Raw genomic sequence first — 20,233 nt, 5'->3', positions numbered from 1 at the left:
AAGGTAAATTTTTTTGCAATTTTAATAATGGGATTATCACCTATACCTTTCAAACTTGTGTGCCCCCCATTTTTATGCAGTAAATAGATGTAACTGTACTGATCTTCAGTCCCTGAAGTACCCCCCTCAGAAGCAAAGATTGTGGGAGGTTACTTTTTCTCTGGCTCCATCATTCAGTTTTCCCTTAGTGTGAGGAAAGGAGGGTCCTAAGGAGAGTCACAGGGTCAGCATTTGCCGGTTGTCTCTCTCTGCTGGTGCCGCTCCCGAGTGTCTGTGGTCCCCTCACGGTCGTGGGCGGACCCAGGCCTGCCCCCAGCACCGGCTGCCAGCCACCAGCCAGGGGGAGCCCTGGAGGAAGCCTCTCGCCCTTCCGGAACACAAGCCAACACGTCTGGGTGTCAGGCACACAGCTGCAGGGTCTGAGCAGAGACCCGGAAGGCTTCGTCACGCTGTCCTTAACGTGAGGATCTCCGCCATCAAAGCACACAGAACAGCTATCAGAACGTAGGAAAATATCAGGGCTTTAATCCTCTTAAATAAAATGTAACATTTAAAATATACCAAGCACGCAGTCCTCAGGTTTCTCTAGGAAAGTCCATCTTACTAGGGGAATCACCTTTAGGTCACTGGTCACTAGCTGGGTATGGATTTCAACATTTCCAAAGGCGAACAAAACAGGACAACGGTAACTGATTCCGTCACCCTCAGTAACGGGCAAAGTAGAGAGGTGTGGTTGTTCTTGGCAGGCAGGCAGTTACTGATTATAAAGGAACTCAAATCACATTTGTCACCAAGGGCCTCATAAACCTCCCTCAGCAATCCCCTCCACTGCCTGAGTGAAAGCCAAGCGTCCTGGGAGCTCACAGGCCACCATGAGACGCACGGGACGCAGAGCAGCCGGCACGGCCAGCCAGCAGACGGGATTCCTGAAGGCCTTTTATTTACTTCACACTCTGACGCCGCCAGAGTCTGGGCAGACACAGTGTTTCTCGAGATACCCCAGAGTCCAGCAGTGTCCCGTCAGCCTGTTCCGTAAGCACGTGGAACATGTGTTAAAAATCAACGGACAGACAGACTCCCGTATTCCAGTTCGTTAACGCAGCTGTGCAATCGGCTGGCTTTTCTGCAGGGCCGATGGATACCAAAGCCTTGCAGCAAGGTTTAGGAAAAGGTCAAGAGTATTCATAGGTGAGAAAAGACGAACCCGCCCTGGGAGAGTCAGCGAGCGATTACGACAAAGCGCTGACACCCACGGGCTGCTAAGCCTCCTTCACCACCCCCACCAGGGCGGGCCTCAGGGTGCGCCCGTGCAGCTTGTAGCCCACTTTGTTAACCAGCGCCACAGTGCCCGGCTCCTTCCCCTCGACCGGCGTGTGGAACAACGCCTCGTGCTCGTACGGGTCGAACTTGGCACCCAGGGGGTTCAGCCGGAGCAGGCCGTGCTTCGTGAACACCTTCTGGATCTGGACCTCAGTCATCACGAGCCCCTCGTAGAGGCTCTTCAGGTGCGGGTTGTCGTCCCGAATCTCCTCCTGCGGGACAGACTGCGTGGCCTTCTCCAGGATGTCTGCCACCTCCAGCAAGTCCTTGCAGAAGCCCTGGATGCCTGCGTAAGGTAAGGGAGAACGTCACTGCATTCCGCATCGACTGCACAGGCAGCTCAGAACAAGCCCTCCTTATGTGACGTGTGTGTGCTCACTCGCTCCGTCGTGTCCCACTCTTGTGACCCCGTAGACTGCAGCCCACCAGGCTCCTCTGTCCGTGGGAGTCTCCAGACAAGAACACTGGAGTGGGTTGCCATTCCCTTCGTCCAGGGGATCCTCCCGACCCAAGGACTGAACCCGCGTCTCCTGCAATGGCAGGTGGACTCCTTACCACTGAGCCACCGCGGAGTCCTTCTGTCACCTTGTTTCAAATCACTACTTTGTGCTAGAATCTCACTGGGCTGGATTAAACAACAAACTTCCTAAGGTTTAGACAGAAGCCAATGAGGTGTAAAGACAGGGAGGTGAAAACCTGCAGAACCAGACTGAAAACTCCCAGTCCTGCTCGAGACCAAGAGGACACAGACTCCCGAGCACATCAACCCCACGTCAGCCGCCGAGCGCGGGGCCTGGAGCCACACCCCCGGCTGTCACAGACAGCCCTGGGACTGTGTGGAACCCCTCTGGGTTGAGGCTGCTTTGCTTACAGCACAGGGCCAACAGTGGCTGACACACGGCGAGCTTATGAGGACAGGAAGTCACGCACCTCACGGCGCCCAGAGCACTAAGTGCTCGATACACGTTACCATTACTTGGCACCACGAGGTCAGAGTTACCAGGACACAAGCCTTGATCTAACAGAAGAGGTAACAGTTTAAAAAATTTTATATAAATGCAAACGTCTATGGTTTCAAGACAACCCTTCAGATGCTGAAAGCAGGAAGCTGGGGCTGACGAGAGGCGCCCCCTGGGCCAGCCCGTCCCCCTCCCCCGCGGCGCAGCAACGAGGCTCCAGCACAACCCGCTCACGGCTTCTCAAGTTTCAAAGGCTCTACACTTTGAAAAAGGCAACGCTTGTTTACAGCTTCCCTTGTTTTACACAGTATTTTCACCCAGTTGCTGTAAATGAAATTAAAAAGTCTACCCATCCAATAAAAATGTGAGCATCTAGTAAGGACGAACCCCTCGTGCGAGCTGCTGGGGAGACGTCTGCCAACGTGGAGTGTTGGTCTGAGACATGCAGCGCACGATCGCCACAGTGAGACACACAATTACCAGTTATACTTCCAGGACGGAGCCCTCCTGAGTGCTGAGGACGATTAACCTCAGGGACATAGCTTACTTAGCCTGGGGTGTGGACTCAGAGTCAGGACTGAGCCAAGCATTCCAGGAGCCCAGGGCGCCAGTCCACCAAGAAGACACAAACCCAGAGAAGCTGACAGCTCCGGGTGGGGTGGTGGACTGAGTGGAGGGGAGCTGAGGCCACTCTGCCAAGGGTGTGGAGCAGAAGCGCGGGAGCTGAAGCTGGCCTGGACAGCGGAGGACGTGGCGGAAGGGCAGCGGGCGGAGTCCAGCCGCCCCGCCCCCAGGGAGGGAGGGGGAGTGGGCGGAGTCCAGCCGTCCTGGACCCCAGGGTGGGAGGGGAGTGGGCGTGGGGGGAGAGCATAGTTTCAGATGCCTGACCTGAACACCTGCGTGCTCGAAGGTATCATTTACTCAAACGAGGAAGGGAAGCAAAGGGGAGAATTCAGTTTAAAATACCTCGGAGACATCCAGGTAAAGACAGCCAGGACTAGAATGGGGAAGAAACGTCTGAACTGGCAGCTCACCTGTGTGTGGACACCACTCAGCCCTGTTGGAGGGGGAGTCAGTGGGGGTGGTGAGGGGAGGCCTGAAGAACACGGACATTTAGAGGGCAGCAGGCATGCAGCCAGTGCAGGGGATGACCAAAGAGGAAGAAAAACAGGAGCGGAGATGACGGCATCTGAGAGCGAAACGCGTCTGCAGAAGCAGTGAGGCTCCATGGTCAGAGGGCCCGTGGAGGGAAGGTGGGCCCGCCCCAGCAGCCTCCTGCTAAACACGGCCTCTCGGAGCCCTGGGAGCCCGCCAGCGCAGGCCGCTCACCCCCACGCAGACGCGGCTCTGCAATCCACACTACTGTCGCCCAACCTGTAAGCTCAGGAGCATCTGTGGGACATCCGAGGGGACTGGTGCTCCCGTGGCTGGGACGGTCCCGGCCTACTAAGGCCTGAATCTGTGGGCTTGGTGGGCGTGCCCACAAAAGCAAGGCTGGGTCTGGGCTCCAGGAGGCCTGCGTTGGTAGCTCTGGGAACACGGTAGCGGGGCGCGCCAGGGCTGCCTGCCTGCACTCCCTCGGAGGTGGGGCCTGGGGTAGTGTGACGACAGCACACCCTGTGAGCCGGGCAATGGGAGGGCTTCCCCGGCGGCTCGGAGGTGAAGAACCCGCCTGCCAACGCAGGAGATGCAGGTTCCATCCCCGGGTTGAGAAGATCCCCTGGAGGAGGGCGTGGCACCCCACTCTAGTATTCCTGCCTGGAGAATCCCATGGACAGAGGGGCCTGGTGGGCTGCAGTCAGTCCACAGGGCCACACAGTCAGACGCGATGAAGCTCACACAACAGCGGCCACCACGCAGCACGCTCCCTGGGGCACAGCTGCAGTGGGGCGATGCTCAGTGGCTCCCCTCCCAGAGGGGGCGCTCACTCCCGCCTACCTCACTGTGCAGCTCAGAAACAGATCTGGGGGATGTCCACTCTGACCAGGAGGGAGCAGATCCTTCCCCTGACAGGGCTGTGACAACCACAGAGGGGAGGCCCCGCTCAACCAGTCACGCCCCCCATCCATGGACAGTGGCCAGGACACCCAGCAGCACCTGTACTATAAAAGCAGGCCTTGCACCAAAAATGTTAGGCCCACTCGGGCTACTGCACAGGGAGGCTCCCACACAAGGAAAAAAAAGCCCTCCAAGACCACGGTAAGTAACTGTTTCTCCTAACAACATAAGAAATCTGAAAGGCAGAATAATGAAAATCACCCAATCAGAACAGCAGACAAGAAAGCCAAATGAAAAAACATGAAAGCAACATAAGAGACCTATGGGATAATTCGCCAACGTACACATGACAGGGATTCTAGCAGAAAAGAAAGGGGGGGTGCAGATGCATTTGCGTGCCTCACGGCTGGGCCCTTCCCTGGCGGTCCAGTGAGCTTACACGGCCTCACAATGCGGCAGGCGCGGGCTCAATCTCTGATCAGGGAGCTGAAACCCCACGTCTTCAAGTCAAAAAACAAAGCAGAAACAATGCTGTAACAAGTTTAGCAAAGACTTTAAAAATGGTCCACATGGGAAAAAAATCACTTAAAATGGAACAGTTAGAGAGAGGATTCTAAAGACAGCAAAAGGGGGAGTGAGCTATGGGGGATCCCATGCGGCTGTCAGCCGGCATCCCCACAGAGACACTGCGTGCCAGAAGGAAGGGGAGGGCATAGTAAAGGCGTGCAAGGGAGAAGTCTGCAACCTGGAAACCCTACCAGCAAGGTCATCATTTACAAGGAGACAAAGAACTTCTTAGACCAGCAGAAACTTTTTATACTTTTAACACAGCAATACTAAACCTATCCTAAAAGAAACATTAAAAAAAGTCTTCCCTAAGTAGAAAAGAAGAAGCTATAGGCAAGAGAAAACCCAACTGTAAAGTGAATCACTTAAAGCCAGTACAAAGATTAAAAAAAAAAAGTCTGTGAAATCAATGATGCTGCAATGAACACCTGAAGGGTCAACACGAAACATGTAAAAGACAACATCAAAATCATAAAGTGTGGGGAAGGAGTAAGAAAACGTTGACTTTTTTCCCCCTAGAATATGTTTGAGCCTATATGACCACCAGTCTAAAGCAAGCAGATCTAGAAAGAGATTAACATACTATAAAAAAGCTGAGCGCCGAAGAATTGATGCTTTTGAACTGTGGTGTTGGAGAAGACTCTCGAGAGTCCCTTGGACTGCAAGGAGATCAAACCAGTCCATCCTAAAGGAGAGCAGTCCTGGGTGTTCATTGGAAGGACTGATGTTGAAGCTGAAACTCCAATACTTTGGCCACCTGATGTGAAGAGCTGACTCATTTGAAAAGATCCTGATGCTGGGAAAGATTGAGGGCAGGAGTAGAAGGGGACGACAGAGGATGAAATGGCTGGATGGCATCAGCGACTCGATGGTCATGGGTTTGGGTGGACTCCGGGAGTTGGTGATGGACAGGGAGGCCTGGTGTGCTGCGGTTCATGGGGTCGCAAAACGTCGAACACGACTGAGCGACTGAACTGCACTGAATATACTTGAAAAACATGGTAACCACAAATCAACAACGCACACTAGATTTACAAAATACAAAAAGACAACAAGCACAATACAAAAAAACAAAAATACATCAAACTACAATACGCAGTCTACCAGAGACCTACTTTAACCAAAGGACACACACAGGTTGAAAGTTGAGGGGACTACTTCATGCAAAGGTAAATAAGAAAGTGGGGGGGGGGGGTCACGATATTCATCAGACAAAACAGACATTAAAACAGAAGCTATAAACACAGAAAGAAAAACACTATATAATATTAAAAATCAATCCAAGAAGATATTATATTCCTCAACATATATGCACCCACACAAGAGCACCCAAAGTGCATAAAACAAATGCTACAGACATAAAGTGAGAAACTTCATGGGATACAACAGCGGGAGACTCTCCTGCCCGCCTCGCATCGATAGACAGAGCTAGACAGGAAGTCAATAACAACAGAGATCCAAAACGATACAACAGAGCAGCCAGACTTAACTGATACGCTCAAGACATTCCATCCAAAAATACAGAATACACGTTTAAGTGCACACAGAGCCTTTTCTAGGACTGACCACACACTGGGGCACAAAACAAGCCTCGACAGCTTTAACAGAACAGAAACTATTTCCAGCATCTTTCTGACCAGAGCTGCATGAACCTAGGTATCAACTACAGAAAAAGAAATGAAAACAAAACAAAAGCCCAACTGTATGGAATTAAACAACACGCTCCTAAAATGCCAATGGGTCCACAGTGACATAGAAGCAGAAGTTAAAAACTGCCTAGGGCCAAATGACAGTGGCCACACGCCACACAAAGTCTGCACGACGTGCAAAGCGGTTTTCAGAGGCAAGTCCAGTGATACAGGGCTTCTTTAAGAGAGAAGAGAAATCGCAGAACAACCTAACCTACCACCTGAAAGAATCAGAAAAATAAGAACAAACAAAACCTGAAGTCAACAGAAGCGAGGAGATAAAGATCAGAGAGAAACTAGAGATTAAAACAAACAAACAAACAAAAAAACCCCCCAAAAAACTGGCTCACCAAGAAAAGGGAGAGGATCCAAATAAAGAAAATAAGAAATGAAAGAGAAATCACAACTGATGCCACAGAAATACAAACCATTAAGAGAATATTATGAACAATTAATTATATTCCAACAAACCTGACAATCTAGAAGACAAAAACAAGTTCCTACAAAGACACAGCCCACCAAAACTGAATCAAGATATACATAATCTGAACAAACTGATAACTAGATGTGAAACAGAATCTGTAATTAAAAGAAATTCCCTACAAACAAAAGTCCAGGACCAGATGGCTTCACAGGTGAATTCTATCAAACATAGAAAGAACTCCTACCAATTCTTCTGAAACTCTTTCAAAAGAATGAAGAGGAAGGAATACTCCCAAAGACATTCTATGAAGCCACCATTACCCTGATACCAAAACCAAAGACAGACCCTACTTAAAAAAAAAAAAAAAAATTACAGGCCAATATCTTTGATGAATACAGATGCAAAAATTCTCAACAAAATATTAGCAAATGGAAATTAACAACAGATAAAAAAGATCATACACCACGACCAAGATGGACTCATCTCAGGGTCGTAACAATAGTTCAGCATATGCAAATCAATCAATGAGATACACCGTGTCAACAAGAGAAGAGACAAAAACCACATGATCATCTCAACAGATGAAGAAAAAGCATCTGATCCAACACCCACTCACAATAAAAACTTACGACATAAGGATGCCCACTCATCACTTTTTCAACACAGTATTGGGAGTCTCAGCCTCGATGTACAACTGTCAGGATATACTGATGACATGATAAAATACTTATTGAAAGCCCTGAGACTCCACACAAAAACTACTAGAATAAATGAATTCAGCAAGGTAGCAGGATATAAGATTAATATACAGAAACTGGCTGAATTTTTTTACACTAACAATGAAATATCAGAAAGAGAATGTAAAGAGCAATATCCTTTAAAATCACATCAAATAATAAAAAAAACTTAGGAACAAACCTGAAAGGAGGTGAAAGACTTACATGCTGAGAACCATAAACCATTAGTGAAGGAAACCGAAAATGATTCAAAGAAATGGAAAGATATTCCATGCTCTCCATGGAAGAATTAACATTGTTAAAATGGCCACACTACCCAAAGCAATCTACAGATTTAATGTGATCACGATCAAATTACCAGGGTTTCCCAGGTGGCTTGGTGGTAAAGAACCTGCCAGCCAATGCAGGAGACACAGGAATCTTGGGTCAATCCATGGGTTGGCAAGATTCTCTGGAGGAGGAAATGGCAACCCACTCCAGTATTCTTGCCAGGATGCCCATGGACAGAGGGGCCTGGTGAGCTACAGTCCATGGGGTCACAGAGTTGGACACGACTGAGTGACTGAGCATGCACACTATCAAATTACCCGTGACATCTTCTACAGAAGATGAGCAAGTGCAAACTATTATATACAGAATGAACAACAGGTTACCACTGTGGAGCATATGGAAGTATAGTTAATTATCCTATAAGACAATAATGGAAAAGAATGTAAAAAGATGTGTAACTGAGTCACCTTGCTGTACAGCAGAAATTAACACATTATAAACCAACTATATACTTCAATAAAATTAAAAAAAGAGAGGTTTGTTCTCTGTGCTGAACTTGGGTCTGTCCCTGGGCAGAGGATTTCACCTCCTACAGTTCTGCATCCAGAACAGGGGGACTGAAAGCTCAGTCCCCTAAGTGCTCAGCGGTCTTCTGGGTGACCAACACAACGTATGTGGGGCTGGGAGACGGGCCTTGGCGCCAGGGCCATTTTAGTGCAAATCATTTCAGCCTCACTGACCTCAACTGTAAGGCGGGAAGCATGATGACAGAAGGAGCCAACGGTGTTGACACAGACCGCGACTGACGAGGTCTTAAGTGAGGCCAGCGTCAGGGCTGCTCCAGCTGAGGACCCGAGCCTCACAGGGCACCTCTGCTGGCACCTGCAGCCTCACACTGAGGTCCTCATGCGGAAGAGAGAAGGATACTCTCCTATGGAAGGAACCACGCTCCCCACTACGAGCGTGCATCACAAGCCAGCTCTGCTCCTTCTAGGCAACAGCTGACTCATCTCAACCACTGGAGGAGTGCAGCCAGCAGCCGCCCCACCTCCCCACCTGATCCATCATGCTGTCTAGGACCACACACACCCCCACTTCCTTGTCCATGTTTCCCAGGATCAATATCATGTAGTGTTTAAAGTTACCATATAGTTTTGCCTCCTCCACCAATTTTTGGCTCCTCTGCCGCAAGTTCTCAGTATCTGCTAGAGCTCGCTTATATTTTTCCTTTAAAAAAAAAAAGGAAGAAAAATTCACATGAAATAAAGCTGGAACAAATTCATCAGAAAACAAATGTGATATAATAAACTGCAAGTCAAAATACAAACAACAGCTATCAGTACTTTGGAGACTGGATGCGGAATATAAACAGAAGTCAATTAACCAGTGCCACTATTCCCACTATGTGGGGAATAAGATGGCCAGGCGTCACATATTCATAAGCCCCCAAGGCCATTCTCACTCTGTGTACAGCTGAGCCAAGGACAAGAAAAGCTGCTAGTTTCCCCTGGTTCTGATGGTTCCTCGAAAGGAAGGACCAGTCATTCTTCTGCAGAATCTCCAGCTCAAGGGAACCCTAGAACCCAGGGTAAGGGCTGACCTGGCTTGCTTCTCACACCCCAAAGAGAGGGTCAGGAGAACAACCACCCTTAGCAGACAGCTTTGGCCTCTACCCCACAGAAGAGGAAAAACCTCAGGAATGAACCTTTGGTATTTTTAATATTGCCCAGATACGGTTCAGTTGGAACACTTACTGTGTAACAATCATTTCAATTCTTGTATTTTCCTCATTTTGCACCAACTCTTCTATAATCGTATCCATCTCCTGGCATTTCTATTTTTCATGGGCACTAGGTTACTGCCTTGTGCTTTCTGGGGGTTCCAGTGCCACGGTTAAGAGCAAGGTCTCACAGGCTCAGACCGTGGCCCTGCCACTGGGTAGCAAGGTGACCTTGGGAAGTGTACCAAACAGTCCTGGGCCTCAGTTTCCTCATCTGTAAACAGGGGTATTAATGGCTGACTCACAGGGCTGTTGTGAGGATTCGTATAAACAAAGGGGTTAGCAAAGCCCTAGCACAGTGCTTCACGGCAAATAGACGGGGATACGACGGAAACAGTGACGCACTATTTTCTTGGGCTCCCAAATCACTGCAGGTGGTGACCGCAGCCATGAAGCTAAAAGACGCTTGCTCCCTGGAAATAAAGCTGTGACAAACCTCAACAGCTTATTAAAAAGTAGAGACATTACTTTGCTAACAAAGGTCCATCCAGTCAAAGCTATGGTTTTTTCAGTAGTCACATTTGGATGTGAGAGCTGGACAATAAAAACGGTTGAGTGCCATACTACTTTACTGCAGCACTGGAGAAGACTCTTGGGAGTCCCTTTGACAGCAAGGAGATCCAACCAGTCCATCCTAAAGGAAATCAGTCCTGAATATTCATTGGAAGGACTGATGCTGAAGCTCCAATACTTTGGCCACCTGTTGCGGAGAACTGACTCATTGGAAAAGACCCTGATGCTGGGACAGACTGAAGGCAGGAGAAGATGGTGAAGACAGAGGATGAGATGGCCGGATGGCATCACCGACTTGGGGGATATGAATTTGGGCAGACTCCAGGAGATGGCGAGGGACAGGGAGGCCTGGAGTGCTGCAGTCCCTGCGGTCGCAAAGAGTCAGACACGACTGAGTGACTGAACAACAACACTTTTCCACATGAGGTCATAATCTGTATTACTAATTAGTTCAAAAAACTCCAACATTCCTAGGAAAGCACCAGATGACTTTACCTCTGGCTCCCACCTTTGTCCTCCCAAAGACCCAAGCTCAAAGGTCCTACTGAATATTCCTCACTTGTAAAGGCCATTTTCAGTCTTAATTCAATATAATCTATGTAGCACATGAAGATAATTCTCATGACAACCAGAGTCACAGTGGATTTGAGTTCTATCCCTCCTTCAGCAGTAACTTGCTAGAACCCAACAGGGACAGAATTCGTCTGGCTTCCACCTCTGTTGTCAGGGAGGCCATCTTGACATCCCCAGGAGACAGACCTGGAGTTCCACAGACCACACTCCTCACAAGAGCCCACAGCCTTACCATGGTCTCCTTCAGCTGCTCTTCCAGCTTGACCTTCTCTTCCATGAGTGTCTTCTCCGTGGAAGGAAGATCTGTCTTCTGTTCATTCTGACCCGCGTCCTCTTCCAGGTTCTGGCCGTTGTTCTTCTGTTTTGCAGCTGTGCACAGCAGCCGAGGAGAAGACCTGAGGCAAGTCCACACGACAGAAATTAAGATCATGATTCTTCTGCTTGTTAAAGTCAGACGGACGACTTTAAATTGTCCAAATGGACAATGGAAATCAAAGGTAATTTAAAACTACTTGCTACATGGGGGAGAAAGGATTTGTCTTAGATACAATAAACGCAAATTGCATACGATGTATGGAAGCTATTTGTTTATGTAGAGTCTTCTGCAATACACGCCTAAACTAAAACGTCAGTGCGCCAAGGCTACAGCACTTATCTCCCCTTCTCCTCACCCTCAGGAACTCCTGATCATCCAGACCCCACCACGAGCTGAAGAAGAGCTACAACTGGAGGTGAGGTCCAGCGCTGCTGTCCCTTACAAAGCCTCGTGGGCAGACATCTTGCCCACAGGCTACTTCAGTTCAGTCCAGTCGCTCAGTCATGTCCGACTCCTTGCGACCCCATGAACCGCAGCATGCCAGACCTCCCCGTCCATCACCAACTCCCTCAGTCCACCCAAACCCATGTCCACTGAGTCGGTGATGCCATGCAACCATCTCATTCTCTGTTGCCCCCTTCTCCTCCTGCCCTCAATCTTTCCCTGCATCAGGGTCTTTTCAAATGAGTCAGCTCTTCGCATCAGGTGGCCAAAGCCATGCAAAAAGGTATCTATATACACAGAACTGTAACTTGGGTTTGAAAGTGATAAAAGAGGAACCAAGTGCTTTGGGAGGCCCAGAGTAGAATATTTCTAGCTTTGGAGAAATGGAAGTCTGGGAAAGGATTTGGGCAGAGGGACTCTGAAGAACAGGCAAGAGTTCACATACAGAGCCAGGAATAGACAAGACAGACTCACTTCAGGAAGGGCATGAACAAAGGCATGGAGGCAGGAAAGCACAGGGGTGGTTACATACAGGGGAAAGCACAAAAAGCTCTAAAAACTAGCGCTGGGAGTGACTTGGGGTATTACCCAATCTGATCCCCATGTGGAAAAGGTTAAGTAATAAGCCCAAGGCCACAGCGCCATCAATGAATAATACGGATCTGTTCACCAGGTCCAGTGGGGCTCTGAAGTATGCCACAGCCCAATCTGAAAATAAACTACATTCAATTTCCTCCCCAGATTAAAGCAAGCTGCCTCAGTGAACAGAAAAGCTAAGGGCACACAGAACATGTGTACAAGGGTGTTTAAGACAGCACGTACAGATGTTTTCCAGGATGAAAAGCTTGAAACAGAACACTGCTCAGAAGGACACGGGGGGACAAACTGTTGCTTCCACGGTCTGGAATACTGAGCAGCCACCAAATAGATGGCAGTGTTAAACTGCCATCTTTTGGCTACACCACGGGGGTGCCGTGCAGGAAGAAATGCAACGTAGAGAAATACACAAAACATGACCCCAGTTTTATAAACACAAACCAGAAATCCTATTTTGAAAAGAATAAAAGGATACACTAGTCTGTTACCAATACTTTGGCCACCTTATGTGAAGAGCTGACTCACTGGAAAAGATCCTGATGTTGGGAAAGATGGAGGGCAGGAGGAGAAGGGGACGACAGAGGAAAAGACGGTTGGATGGCATCACAGACTCAATGGACGTGAGTTTGAGCAAACTCTGGGAGAGAGTGATGGCAAGGAAGCCTGGCAGGCTCCAGTGCATGGGGTCGTGAAGAGCAGGACACGACTGAGCAGCTGAACAATCACCTGGGGGTGAAGACCAGTGGCCGTTATGCTGCTGTTTTTACTTTTGCAACTGAAAAACGAACCATCTAAAGACGGAGTGTGCTGCCATGACCTGCCCTCGTTTCCAGCTGTCCTGGCATCTGGGTGTAACAGTCACAGCCTTTCACGTGGGCTCCACTCAGCAGAGGCCCTCCTGCAGCAGCCAGTCTGGGTTTGCTCCAGAACTGGCTCCCAGAACTCAGTTACTCCCAGAGCTCCGCACACAATTCAATTTGCTCTCTCCCCTACTTGAGCCTCCTTACACAAAACCTATTCCTAGAGGCAGAAATGCACGCAGGCCTGGCAATCAACTGGATTTCCCAGGTGGCTCCAGTGGTAAATAACCCAGCGGCCAATGCAGGAGACCTAAGAGAAGCGGGTTCAATCCCTGGGTCAGGCAGATCCCCTGGAGGAGGGCCTAGCAACCCACTCCAATATTTCTGTCTGGAAAATCCCCAAGGACAGAGGAGCTTGGCTGGCTACAATCTAAATGACTGCAAAGAGTCGGCCACGACTGAGCACGCACCCAAGTCCAGGCAATCAATGCCAGTTACAAAAATCGCAAATGGAGCCAACAGCTTCTCCTCACTTGACTCCCCAGGTGGGTTTGTTCCCACACTGTCTATACAATGGATCAGGCTAGAACAGCAGCTTCATCCCCTCGCCCTGTCCTCGTCCCGGTTTATCGTCTCACCATCACTAAATAAAGCTCCTTGAGGGCAAAGTCCGGGTCCTGCTCCGCGCAGCTTCTACCCCATGTTCGGCCCAGAGCAGCTTGTCCTAACAGATAACCTGGTTCCCCGAAGCTCCCCTCAATGTGGAAGGTGCTACTTCAGTTCAGTCGCTCAGTCATGTCCGACTCTTTGCGACCCTATGGGCTGCAGCAAGCCAGGCCTCCCTGTCCATCTCCAACTCCCGGAGTTTACTCAAACTCATGTCCACTGAGTAGGTGATGCCATCTAACCATCTCATCATGTCTTCCCCTTCTCTTCCCGCCTTCAATCTTTCCCAGCGTCTTTTCCAATGAGTCAGTTCTCCGCATCAGGTGGCCAAATTACTGGGAGTTTCAGCTTCAGCATGAGTCCGCTAAGCACGGGCTAAACTAAGTTAGGAGGCCGGACTTTGAAACGGCAGAAACCGCAGGTTTAAAAAAAAAAAAGGCAAAGGAAAAGCCAAGGAGAGGGCAGGGCCTCGTGACCTCCGCCGCGGCGTCACTGCTCTAAGTCAGCGGCTCTCCCCACGGTGCGTTAGGTAGGGGCTGCGGCCCTTCTGTGCTCGGACTCCGCAGCACGCGGAGGTGGTGGAAGCTCGGGCCGGGCGGAAGGAGCCCGCTCGCCACCGCCGCCTCGCGCGAGGCGCCGTCCCGTCCGCCCCGCGGGCAGCAGGGACAGAGCGGCGGCCGGGCAGGCCCCACAGGAGACCCCAGCGGAGCCCGCGCCGCGCGTCTGGAAGCCCCCCCACGACGCCCGGGCTGGAGCCGGGCAGGGCTCGCGTCCGAGCCAGCGGGGACAGCGCGCCCCTCCTAAGCCTGGCCATCGGCGCCCCTTACCTGAGAGACAACGCGAAAGCCGGGAGGCTGCCCCGGGCCAGACGCACGCACCGAACCGCCATGACTGCTGCCGGCACTGCGCGCGCGCATCGGGCATGCGCGAGACTCTATTCTTGCTTCTCCCGCCCAATTGCTTCCCCTCAGCCAATCCACCACCGTTCTTCCTCTGATGGAGAGGGCATATTCACCAATAATTGCCGGCCTGGACGGTGGGCGGGGTTTGAGGCCTCGAGAGGCCCCCGAAAGTGAAGCTGAGGTGAAAGGTGAAGGAAACAGACTCCTCCGTTGGGGGGGGGAGGGAGGGAGGCGTGGTCAAGGGAACAACCAATAGAGAGAGAGCATGGGGGAGGGCGCCGGAAGTGCGGACTGAGGGGGCGCGGAGACTCTGGAGCGCGGTTTCCAGTGAGGCCCGCCCTTTCTGTACATCCACCTTAAGCTTCAGGGCGCTCTTTGTTCTGGGAGGTGGCGAGACGCCAGGGCTTTTGTCCTTTTCTCCCTCACAGCCCGAGCTCCTGGGACCGAGCCAGACTTTGGGTGCTCAGTGTAGGCTAAAGGCAAATAGGTCAAGGACGAAAGCTCGTGGACGGGCGACCGCAGGGCTCCGGGAAAGTCGGTTAAAACAGCGTTAGGCGGTCACCGCCGGTCCTGCCGGCGACTTCGCGGCGCAGGAGGGCGGACTGGTGGCCGGAGGGGGCCTCCGTCGGTACTGTGGGTTTTATTAACGCAAAACCCGGGAAGCCTCTGTGGTCGAGCGCGGAGGCGTCGGGGCTGGGTGAGGAGACTTGGGAGGTGTGTTTTGTTTGCGCTCTTCTTGCACCTTCATTTTTCTCAGTGTGTTAGTCGCTCAGTCGTGCCCGGCTCTTTTCGACTCCATGGACTGCAGCCCACCAGGCTCCTGTGTCCATGAGATTCTCCAGACAACGATACTGGAGTGGGTTGCCATCTCCTTCTCCAGGGGATCTTCCCTACCCAGGGATCAAACCGGGGTCTCCTGCACGGCAGGCAGATTCTTTACCGACTGAGCAACAAGGGAAGCCCAATTTTCTCAGAGTAAGACTTACAAAGCATACCAAGAACAGCATCGAAGACGACTTCTGGGGACACAACCAAAGCTCATAAAATCCAAATGTTTTCGTTGCTCTTAACAAATGCCACTGCTGCTGTGTCTCGTGCCACGAAGGAGCCCAGGTGCTGCTTGTACCTGCGTCCCGCATCTACTGTTCCCTCTGCCCGAATCGCAGAACCCGTGGTGTCCCCAACGGAGCGCTGCCTGCGTGTCCCATCTGTGAGGACCAAACCTCTGTTCTGCTTTGCTTCCATTGAGAGCATTCATCACGTTGAATATTAGGCCCTGGGCCACTCTCAGGAGGCAAAAAGTCAAATGCAGAACGTAAGACGTTCTGTTGGGCAAATGACCCAGTTTATTAGTTAGGGTCTAGAGGAAAAAAGCAAGTAAGACTGTTTGAGAATTAGAGTGCATAAAAGGTGGGATGTGTGGACCTTTATTTGAATCATGATCGAACAAACCAACTGTGGAAAAAGACATTTGAGAGACAAAGGGGAGAGTCAAATATAAACTGTTAGATGACAGGAGTTATTGATATTTTTGTTAGGGAGAGGTGACCTAGTGTGTATATAAAAATACCATAATTGTTGGCAGATGTCAACGGAAGTATTTTAATTGCCACAGGATTTGGAATTTGCTTTATGATTATGCAGGCTAAAAAAAAAAAGGATGGAAGAAACAGGCAAAATGTTGCTAATGGTAGCTGGATGATAAATAGTGTGGGAGTTACGACCATTTTCTTCTCTGTGTGAAGTTTTCTATAGTAAAATTAAAAACACGTCATGGGGAAGGGATAAATTAGGAGCTTGGAACTAACATACACTGCTGTATGTAAAATAGATAACCAGCAAGGACCTACAGTATAGCACAGGGATCTCTACTCAATATTCTGTTATCACCTATATGGGAAAGCAGCCTGAAAAAGAATGAATATATGTGTGTATTTAACTGAATCACTTTGCTGTTTACCTGAAACTAACGGCGTAAATCAGTACACTCTGCTGGTTCACTTTGTTGTACAGCAGAAACTAACAGCATTATGAAGCAATTACACTCCAATAGAAAACAAAAAGCTGTACGCTAATAAAATTTAAAACATGTTTCTCATTGGCTGTGACCTCGGGCAGCATCATTTAATTGCTCTCAGCGTTGATCTGCTCACCTGTAAAACTCGGACTATATCATTTATTTTGAGGATTAAAAGGGGTGCAAATACTCATTTCCTATCTCAGGACTCAAGGGAATCAGATGGGAACCCTGCTGTAAAGCTCACAGTACAGTGATGGCTTCCGTGTCTTGAAACAGACATTGGATGGCTGTGGCAGTCGTGATGTTTCTGCTGTCACTGAACGCGGGTCCAGGACAGCCGAGAGGCCATGCCCTGGATCTACATCCAAAACAGTCGATTTTCCTGAGCGGAGGCCTGTCTGTGCTGCCACTTGGTGGCCACATTGGGAACTGTATCCTTGACAGCCTGGTGAGGTCTGCAAGTTCACCCCAGAGCAAGTCATCAGCCCTTGGACGTGAAGCTGCCCGCATGGGGAGACTCCTGCGTCAGGCCTTGGAGCAATTCCAGCAAAGGGAGTGCGTGGCCCGGGCAGGGGGTGCAGGAAGAGCAAGCTGAACAGCCTGCGCTGCCCCCGACAAAGGTGGAAAAAAGTGAAAGTTGCTCAGTCGTGTCTGACTCTTTGTGACCCTATGGCCTATACAGTCCTTGGAAGTCTCCAGGCCAGAATACTGGAGTGGGTAGCCTTTCCCTTCACCAGGGGATCTTCCCAACCCAGGGATCAAACCCGGGTCTCCTGCATTGCGGGTGGATTCTTTACCAACTGAGCCATCAGGGAAGCCCAGCAAGGATGGGGTCACATGTAAAAGAGAATGTCCTCAGGAGAAGGTCGTGCAGAAGACACAACAGCATGTGGGCCATGGGTGTGATGCTTGTGACCGCTGAGTGCTTGCAAGTGCCAGGCTTCGCACAGGTGTCTCCTCTTGGACCAGCCCACCCTGCTGTGGTGGGGAGACAGGAGATGGTCCAGGTTCATCACACACTTGGAAAAAGGCAGAGCTTTTGCCTGTTTTTCCCAACCAATCGCAGCCCACGTAACCATCACAGTTGAAGCCAGAACCGTCATCAGAGTGTTGGCTCCTGCCACAAGCTGCATCATCCTCTTTATTATTACTATCCCTCAGCAGGGGCATGGATTTGCATCTTTTATTCAACTCTGAAATACGCAAATTAAAAATATATATATGGTATGGGTGTGACAGACAGAATTCTAAAAATGGACTCAAGCTACCCACCCCTGGTTTTCCAGTCAAACACTAATCCAGGTGCTGCTGTGAAGGGACTTTGCAGATGTAGTTGGAGTCCTAAGCCAGTGACCTTTTGTAGAGAGTATCTGGTGGGCTCAATTTTGGTGAGCCGTTTAAAAGCAAAAAGTTTCGTCCTGCAGGCAAAGTCAGAATGCTTCATGGCATGAGAAGGACTCAGATCTCTGCAGCTGGTGTGAAGATGGGGTCTAGTGAGAAGGTGGCCTCAGAGCAGAGATCAGCCCCCATCTGGCCACCAGCAAGGACATGAGGGCCTCAGATGTGCTGTCTCAAGGAGCTGGACTCCATGGACCTTCTGAGCAGGCCCCCACATCAGAGCCTGGCCTTGTGAGATGTGGCACAATGGAAACCCCACCTGCTCACTAAGCCACATCTCTATCCTAGGAGGTGGGCATTACGGCCACCCTCTCCACTTTATCTGTATTTGGGCTCCCGGTACGCAGAATGGATTAACCATACACCTTGTTCCGATTCCCATCATAGTGTCTCATTCTTGGCCCACTTCTGTTTGTTCACTTGTTTCAGTGCTACAGGAGAGCCACCCCTCCCCACCAAAAAAAAAGACAAAAAACCCTCCAGCTGGAGGAGACAGGGGCTTCCTGGTTAAGATATTTTCCTGGAAGAGGGACCTGACAACCAGCAGCAAATGGCACTGCCATTCCTCTGGAGCACACGGGCTCCAAACTGAAGTGTATATTCTTGGTGAGAAAAATGCCACCAGAAGGGGCCACAGACGTTCAGACTGAAATAACCTTCTGCAGAAAGAGCCAAATCAGTTGCATGAGGAACTAACAAACACGTGAACTGACAGTCGAGAGCATCTGGAACCAGTGGCTTCCATGTGTGGCTTGGGTGCGGGGAGGGCTCTGTCGGCTCCTCCTGCAGAGACACCTGAAGGACAGGGAAGGAGGGGGTGGTGGCAAACTCCTGAACCCCAAGAGGAGTGTCTTACAAAGCCCGTGGACATGAGAGAGGATTTGAATCTGAGGCTGATTAAGTTGTTCATCACCAGTGCTCTGCGATTGGAATACTCCTGTGCATCAACAGAATCAGCTGTTAGAAGAAAAATGAGAGCTGTGTGAAGCATGAGGGTTGGCAGGAGGGAGAGCTTCTCATTATGAAAATAGTGGATGCTCATTATAGAAATGTTAGAAAATGTAAATGGTAGAATGTTGTTCTTGAGTCGCTAAGTTGTGTCCGGCTCTGGGACCCCATGGACTGCACATGCCAGGGTCCTCTGTCCTTCACTATCTACTGGAGTTTGCTCAAGCTCATGTCCATTGAGTCGGTGATGCCGTCCAACCATCTCATTCTCTGTCATCCCTTCTCCTCCTGCCTTCAATCTTTCCAGGCATCAGGGTCTTTTCCAGTGAGTCAGTTCTTCACATCAGGTGGCCAAAGTATTGGAGCTTCAGCTTCAGCATCAGTCCTTCCAATGAATATACAGGACTGATTTCCTTTAGGATGGACTAGTTTGATCACCTTGCAGTCCAAGGGACTCTCAAGAGTCTTCTCCAACACCACAGTTCAAAAGCATCAATTCTTCAGTGCTCAGTCCTCTTTATGGTCCAAACTCTCATATCCACACATGACTACTGGGAAAACCATAGCTTTGACTCTGTGGACCTTTGTTCCTTTTTCTCTTGTCGCTGTTGAGACCTTGGGCACCTGCCCTCTTTGTCTCCCCTTGAACTCTTGACCCTGACCTTGGATTGATCAGAAATCCAAAGCCGGAGCTGGAGGCCTCTTGAGGTGACAGCCGTGACCCTGTGATGAGCAGAGGTGAAGTGTACCTCTTGCCTGTTTCATGAGGCCAAACACAATCATGAAAAGCCTGGGCTTCCCACAAGCAGGGCACAAGGGCAGAGGGGCTCTCTGGAGCTATGGCTGAACCCAGAGTGCCTCGGAACCTCCTTCCCCACCACTGGTGGCCTGGTTGTCAGAAAACATGGACATGGATGTGGGGCCCATGGAAGCAGTGGGCACACCTGCCCTTGCCCTCATCCTTACACCCTCCTGGACTAGGAACCAAAGCAACAGTAACTTAAACCAGAGAAGTTTAATTCCCCATCTGCCAAAGTCCAGGTGGCTCTGTGGCCCCAGGTCTTCAGGGTCCCCTGCTCCTTCCTGCTCACAGCTCTGCCTTCCCCCGGGTGTGACCCTTGTCCTCACCATGGTTCTCACAGCAACATCCCAAAAAGCAGGCTGGCAGAGGTGAGGGAAGGGAAAGACCACACTGCAAGAGTCTTCTGAGGAGGTGCCAGGTGCCATATCAGCTCACACCCTGTTGGCCTGAGTCACATGGTCACACCTAGCTGCAAGGGAGTCTGGGAAAGGAGGTCTTCATTCTCATAATC

General features: G+C 50.2%; 1 protein-coding gene across 1 annotated transcript; it reads right to left on the bottom strand.

Annotated features, from left to right (window-relative positions):
* Positions 1 to 505: 505 nt before the first annotated feature.
* On the bottom strand, positions 506 to 14,561 carry GRPEL1 (GrpE like 1, mitochondrial). The gene is made up of 4 exons (XM_086404677.1): positions 14,480 to 14,561; positions 11,062 to 11,224; positions 9,109 to 9,190; positions 506 to 1,606 (listed from the first exon to the last, which is right to left on the bottom strand). Exons 1-4 carry the CDS (start codon positions 14,539 to 14,541, stop codon positions 1,260 to 1,262), a joined length of 654 nt encoding a protein of 217 aa, XP_086260803.1. The 5' UTR covers positions 14,542 to 14,561; the 3' UTR covers positions 506 to 1,259.
* Between the last annotated feature and the right edge of the window lie 5,672 nt (positions 14,562 to 20,233).

Source organism: Bos grunniens, chromosome 6 (assembly GCF_055505025.1).
Source record: "Bos grunniens cultivar Pamir isolate PY7600 chromosome 6, Bosgru_T2T1.0, whole genome shotgun sequence".
In the NCBI taxonomy this organism is placed as follows: Eukaryota; Metazoa; Chordata; class Mammalia; order Artiodactyla; family Bovidae; genus Bos; species Bos grunniens.
The sequence above is the reverse complement of the archived record's forward strand: the minus strand, read 5'-3'. Positions and strand labels throughout refer to the sequence as shown.

Bases quoted from the DNA above. Each gene is read 5' to 3' on its own strand.
- GRPEL1 (XM_086404677.1), bottom strand. From the start codon at position 14,541: ATGGCGGTTCGGTGCGTGCGTCTGGCCCGGGGCAGCCTCCCGGCTTTC. The intron at 11,225-14,479 runs GTAAGGGGCGCC...GACTTGCCTCAG, and splicing joins GCTTTCGCGTTGTCTCTCAG to GTCTTCTCCTCGGCTGCTGT. The intron at 9,191-11,061 runs GTAAGGCTGTGG...TTTTTTTTAAAG, and splicing joins AGCAGCTGAAGGAGACCATG to GAAAAATATAAGCGAGCTCT.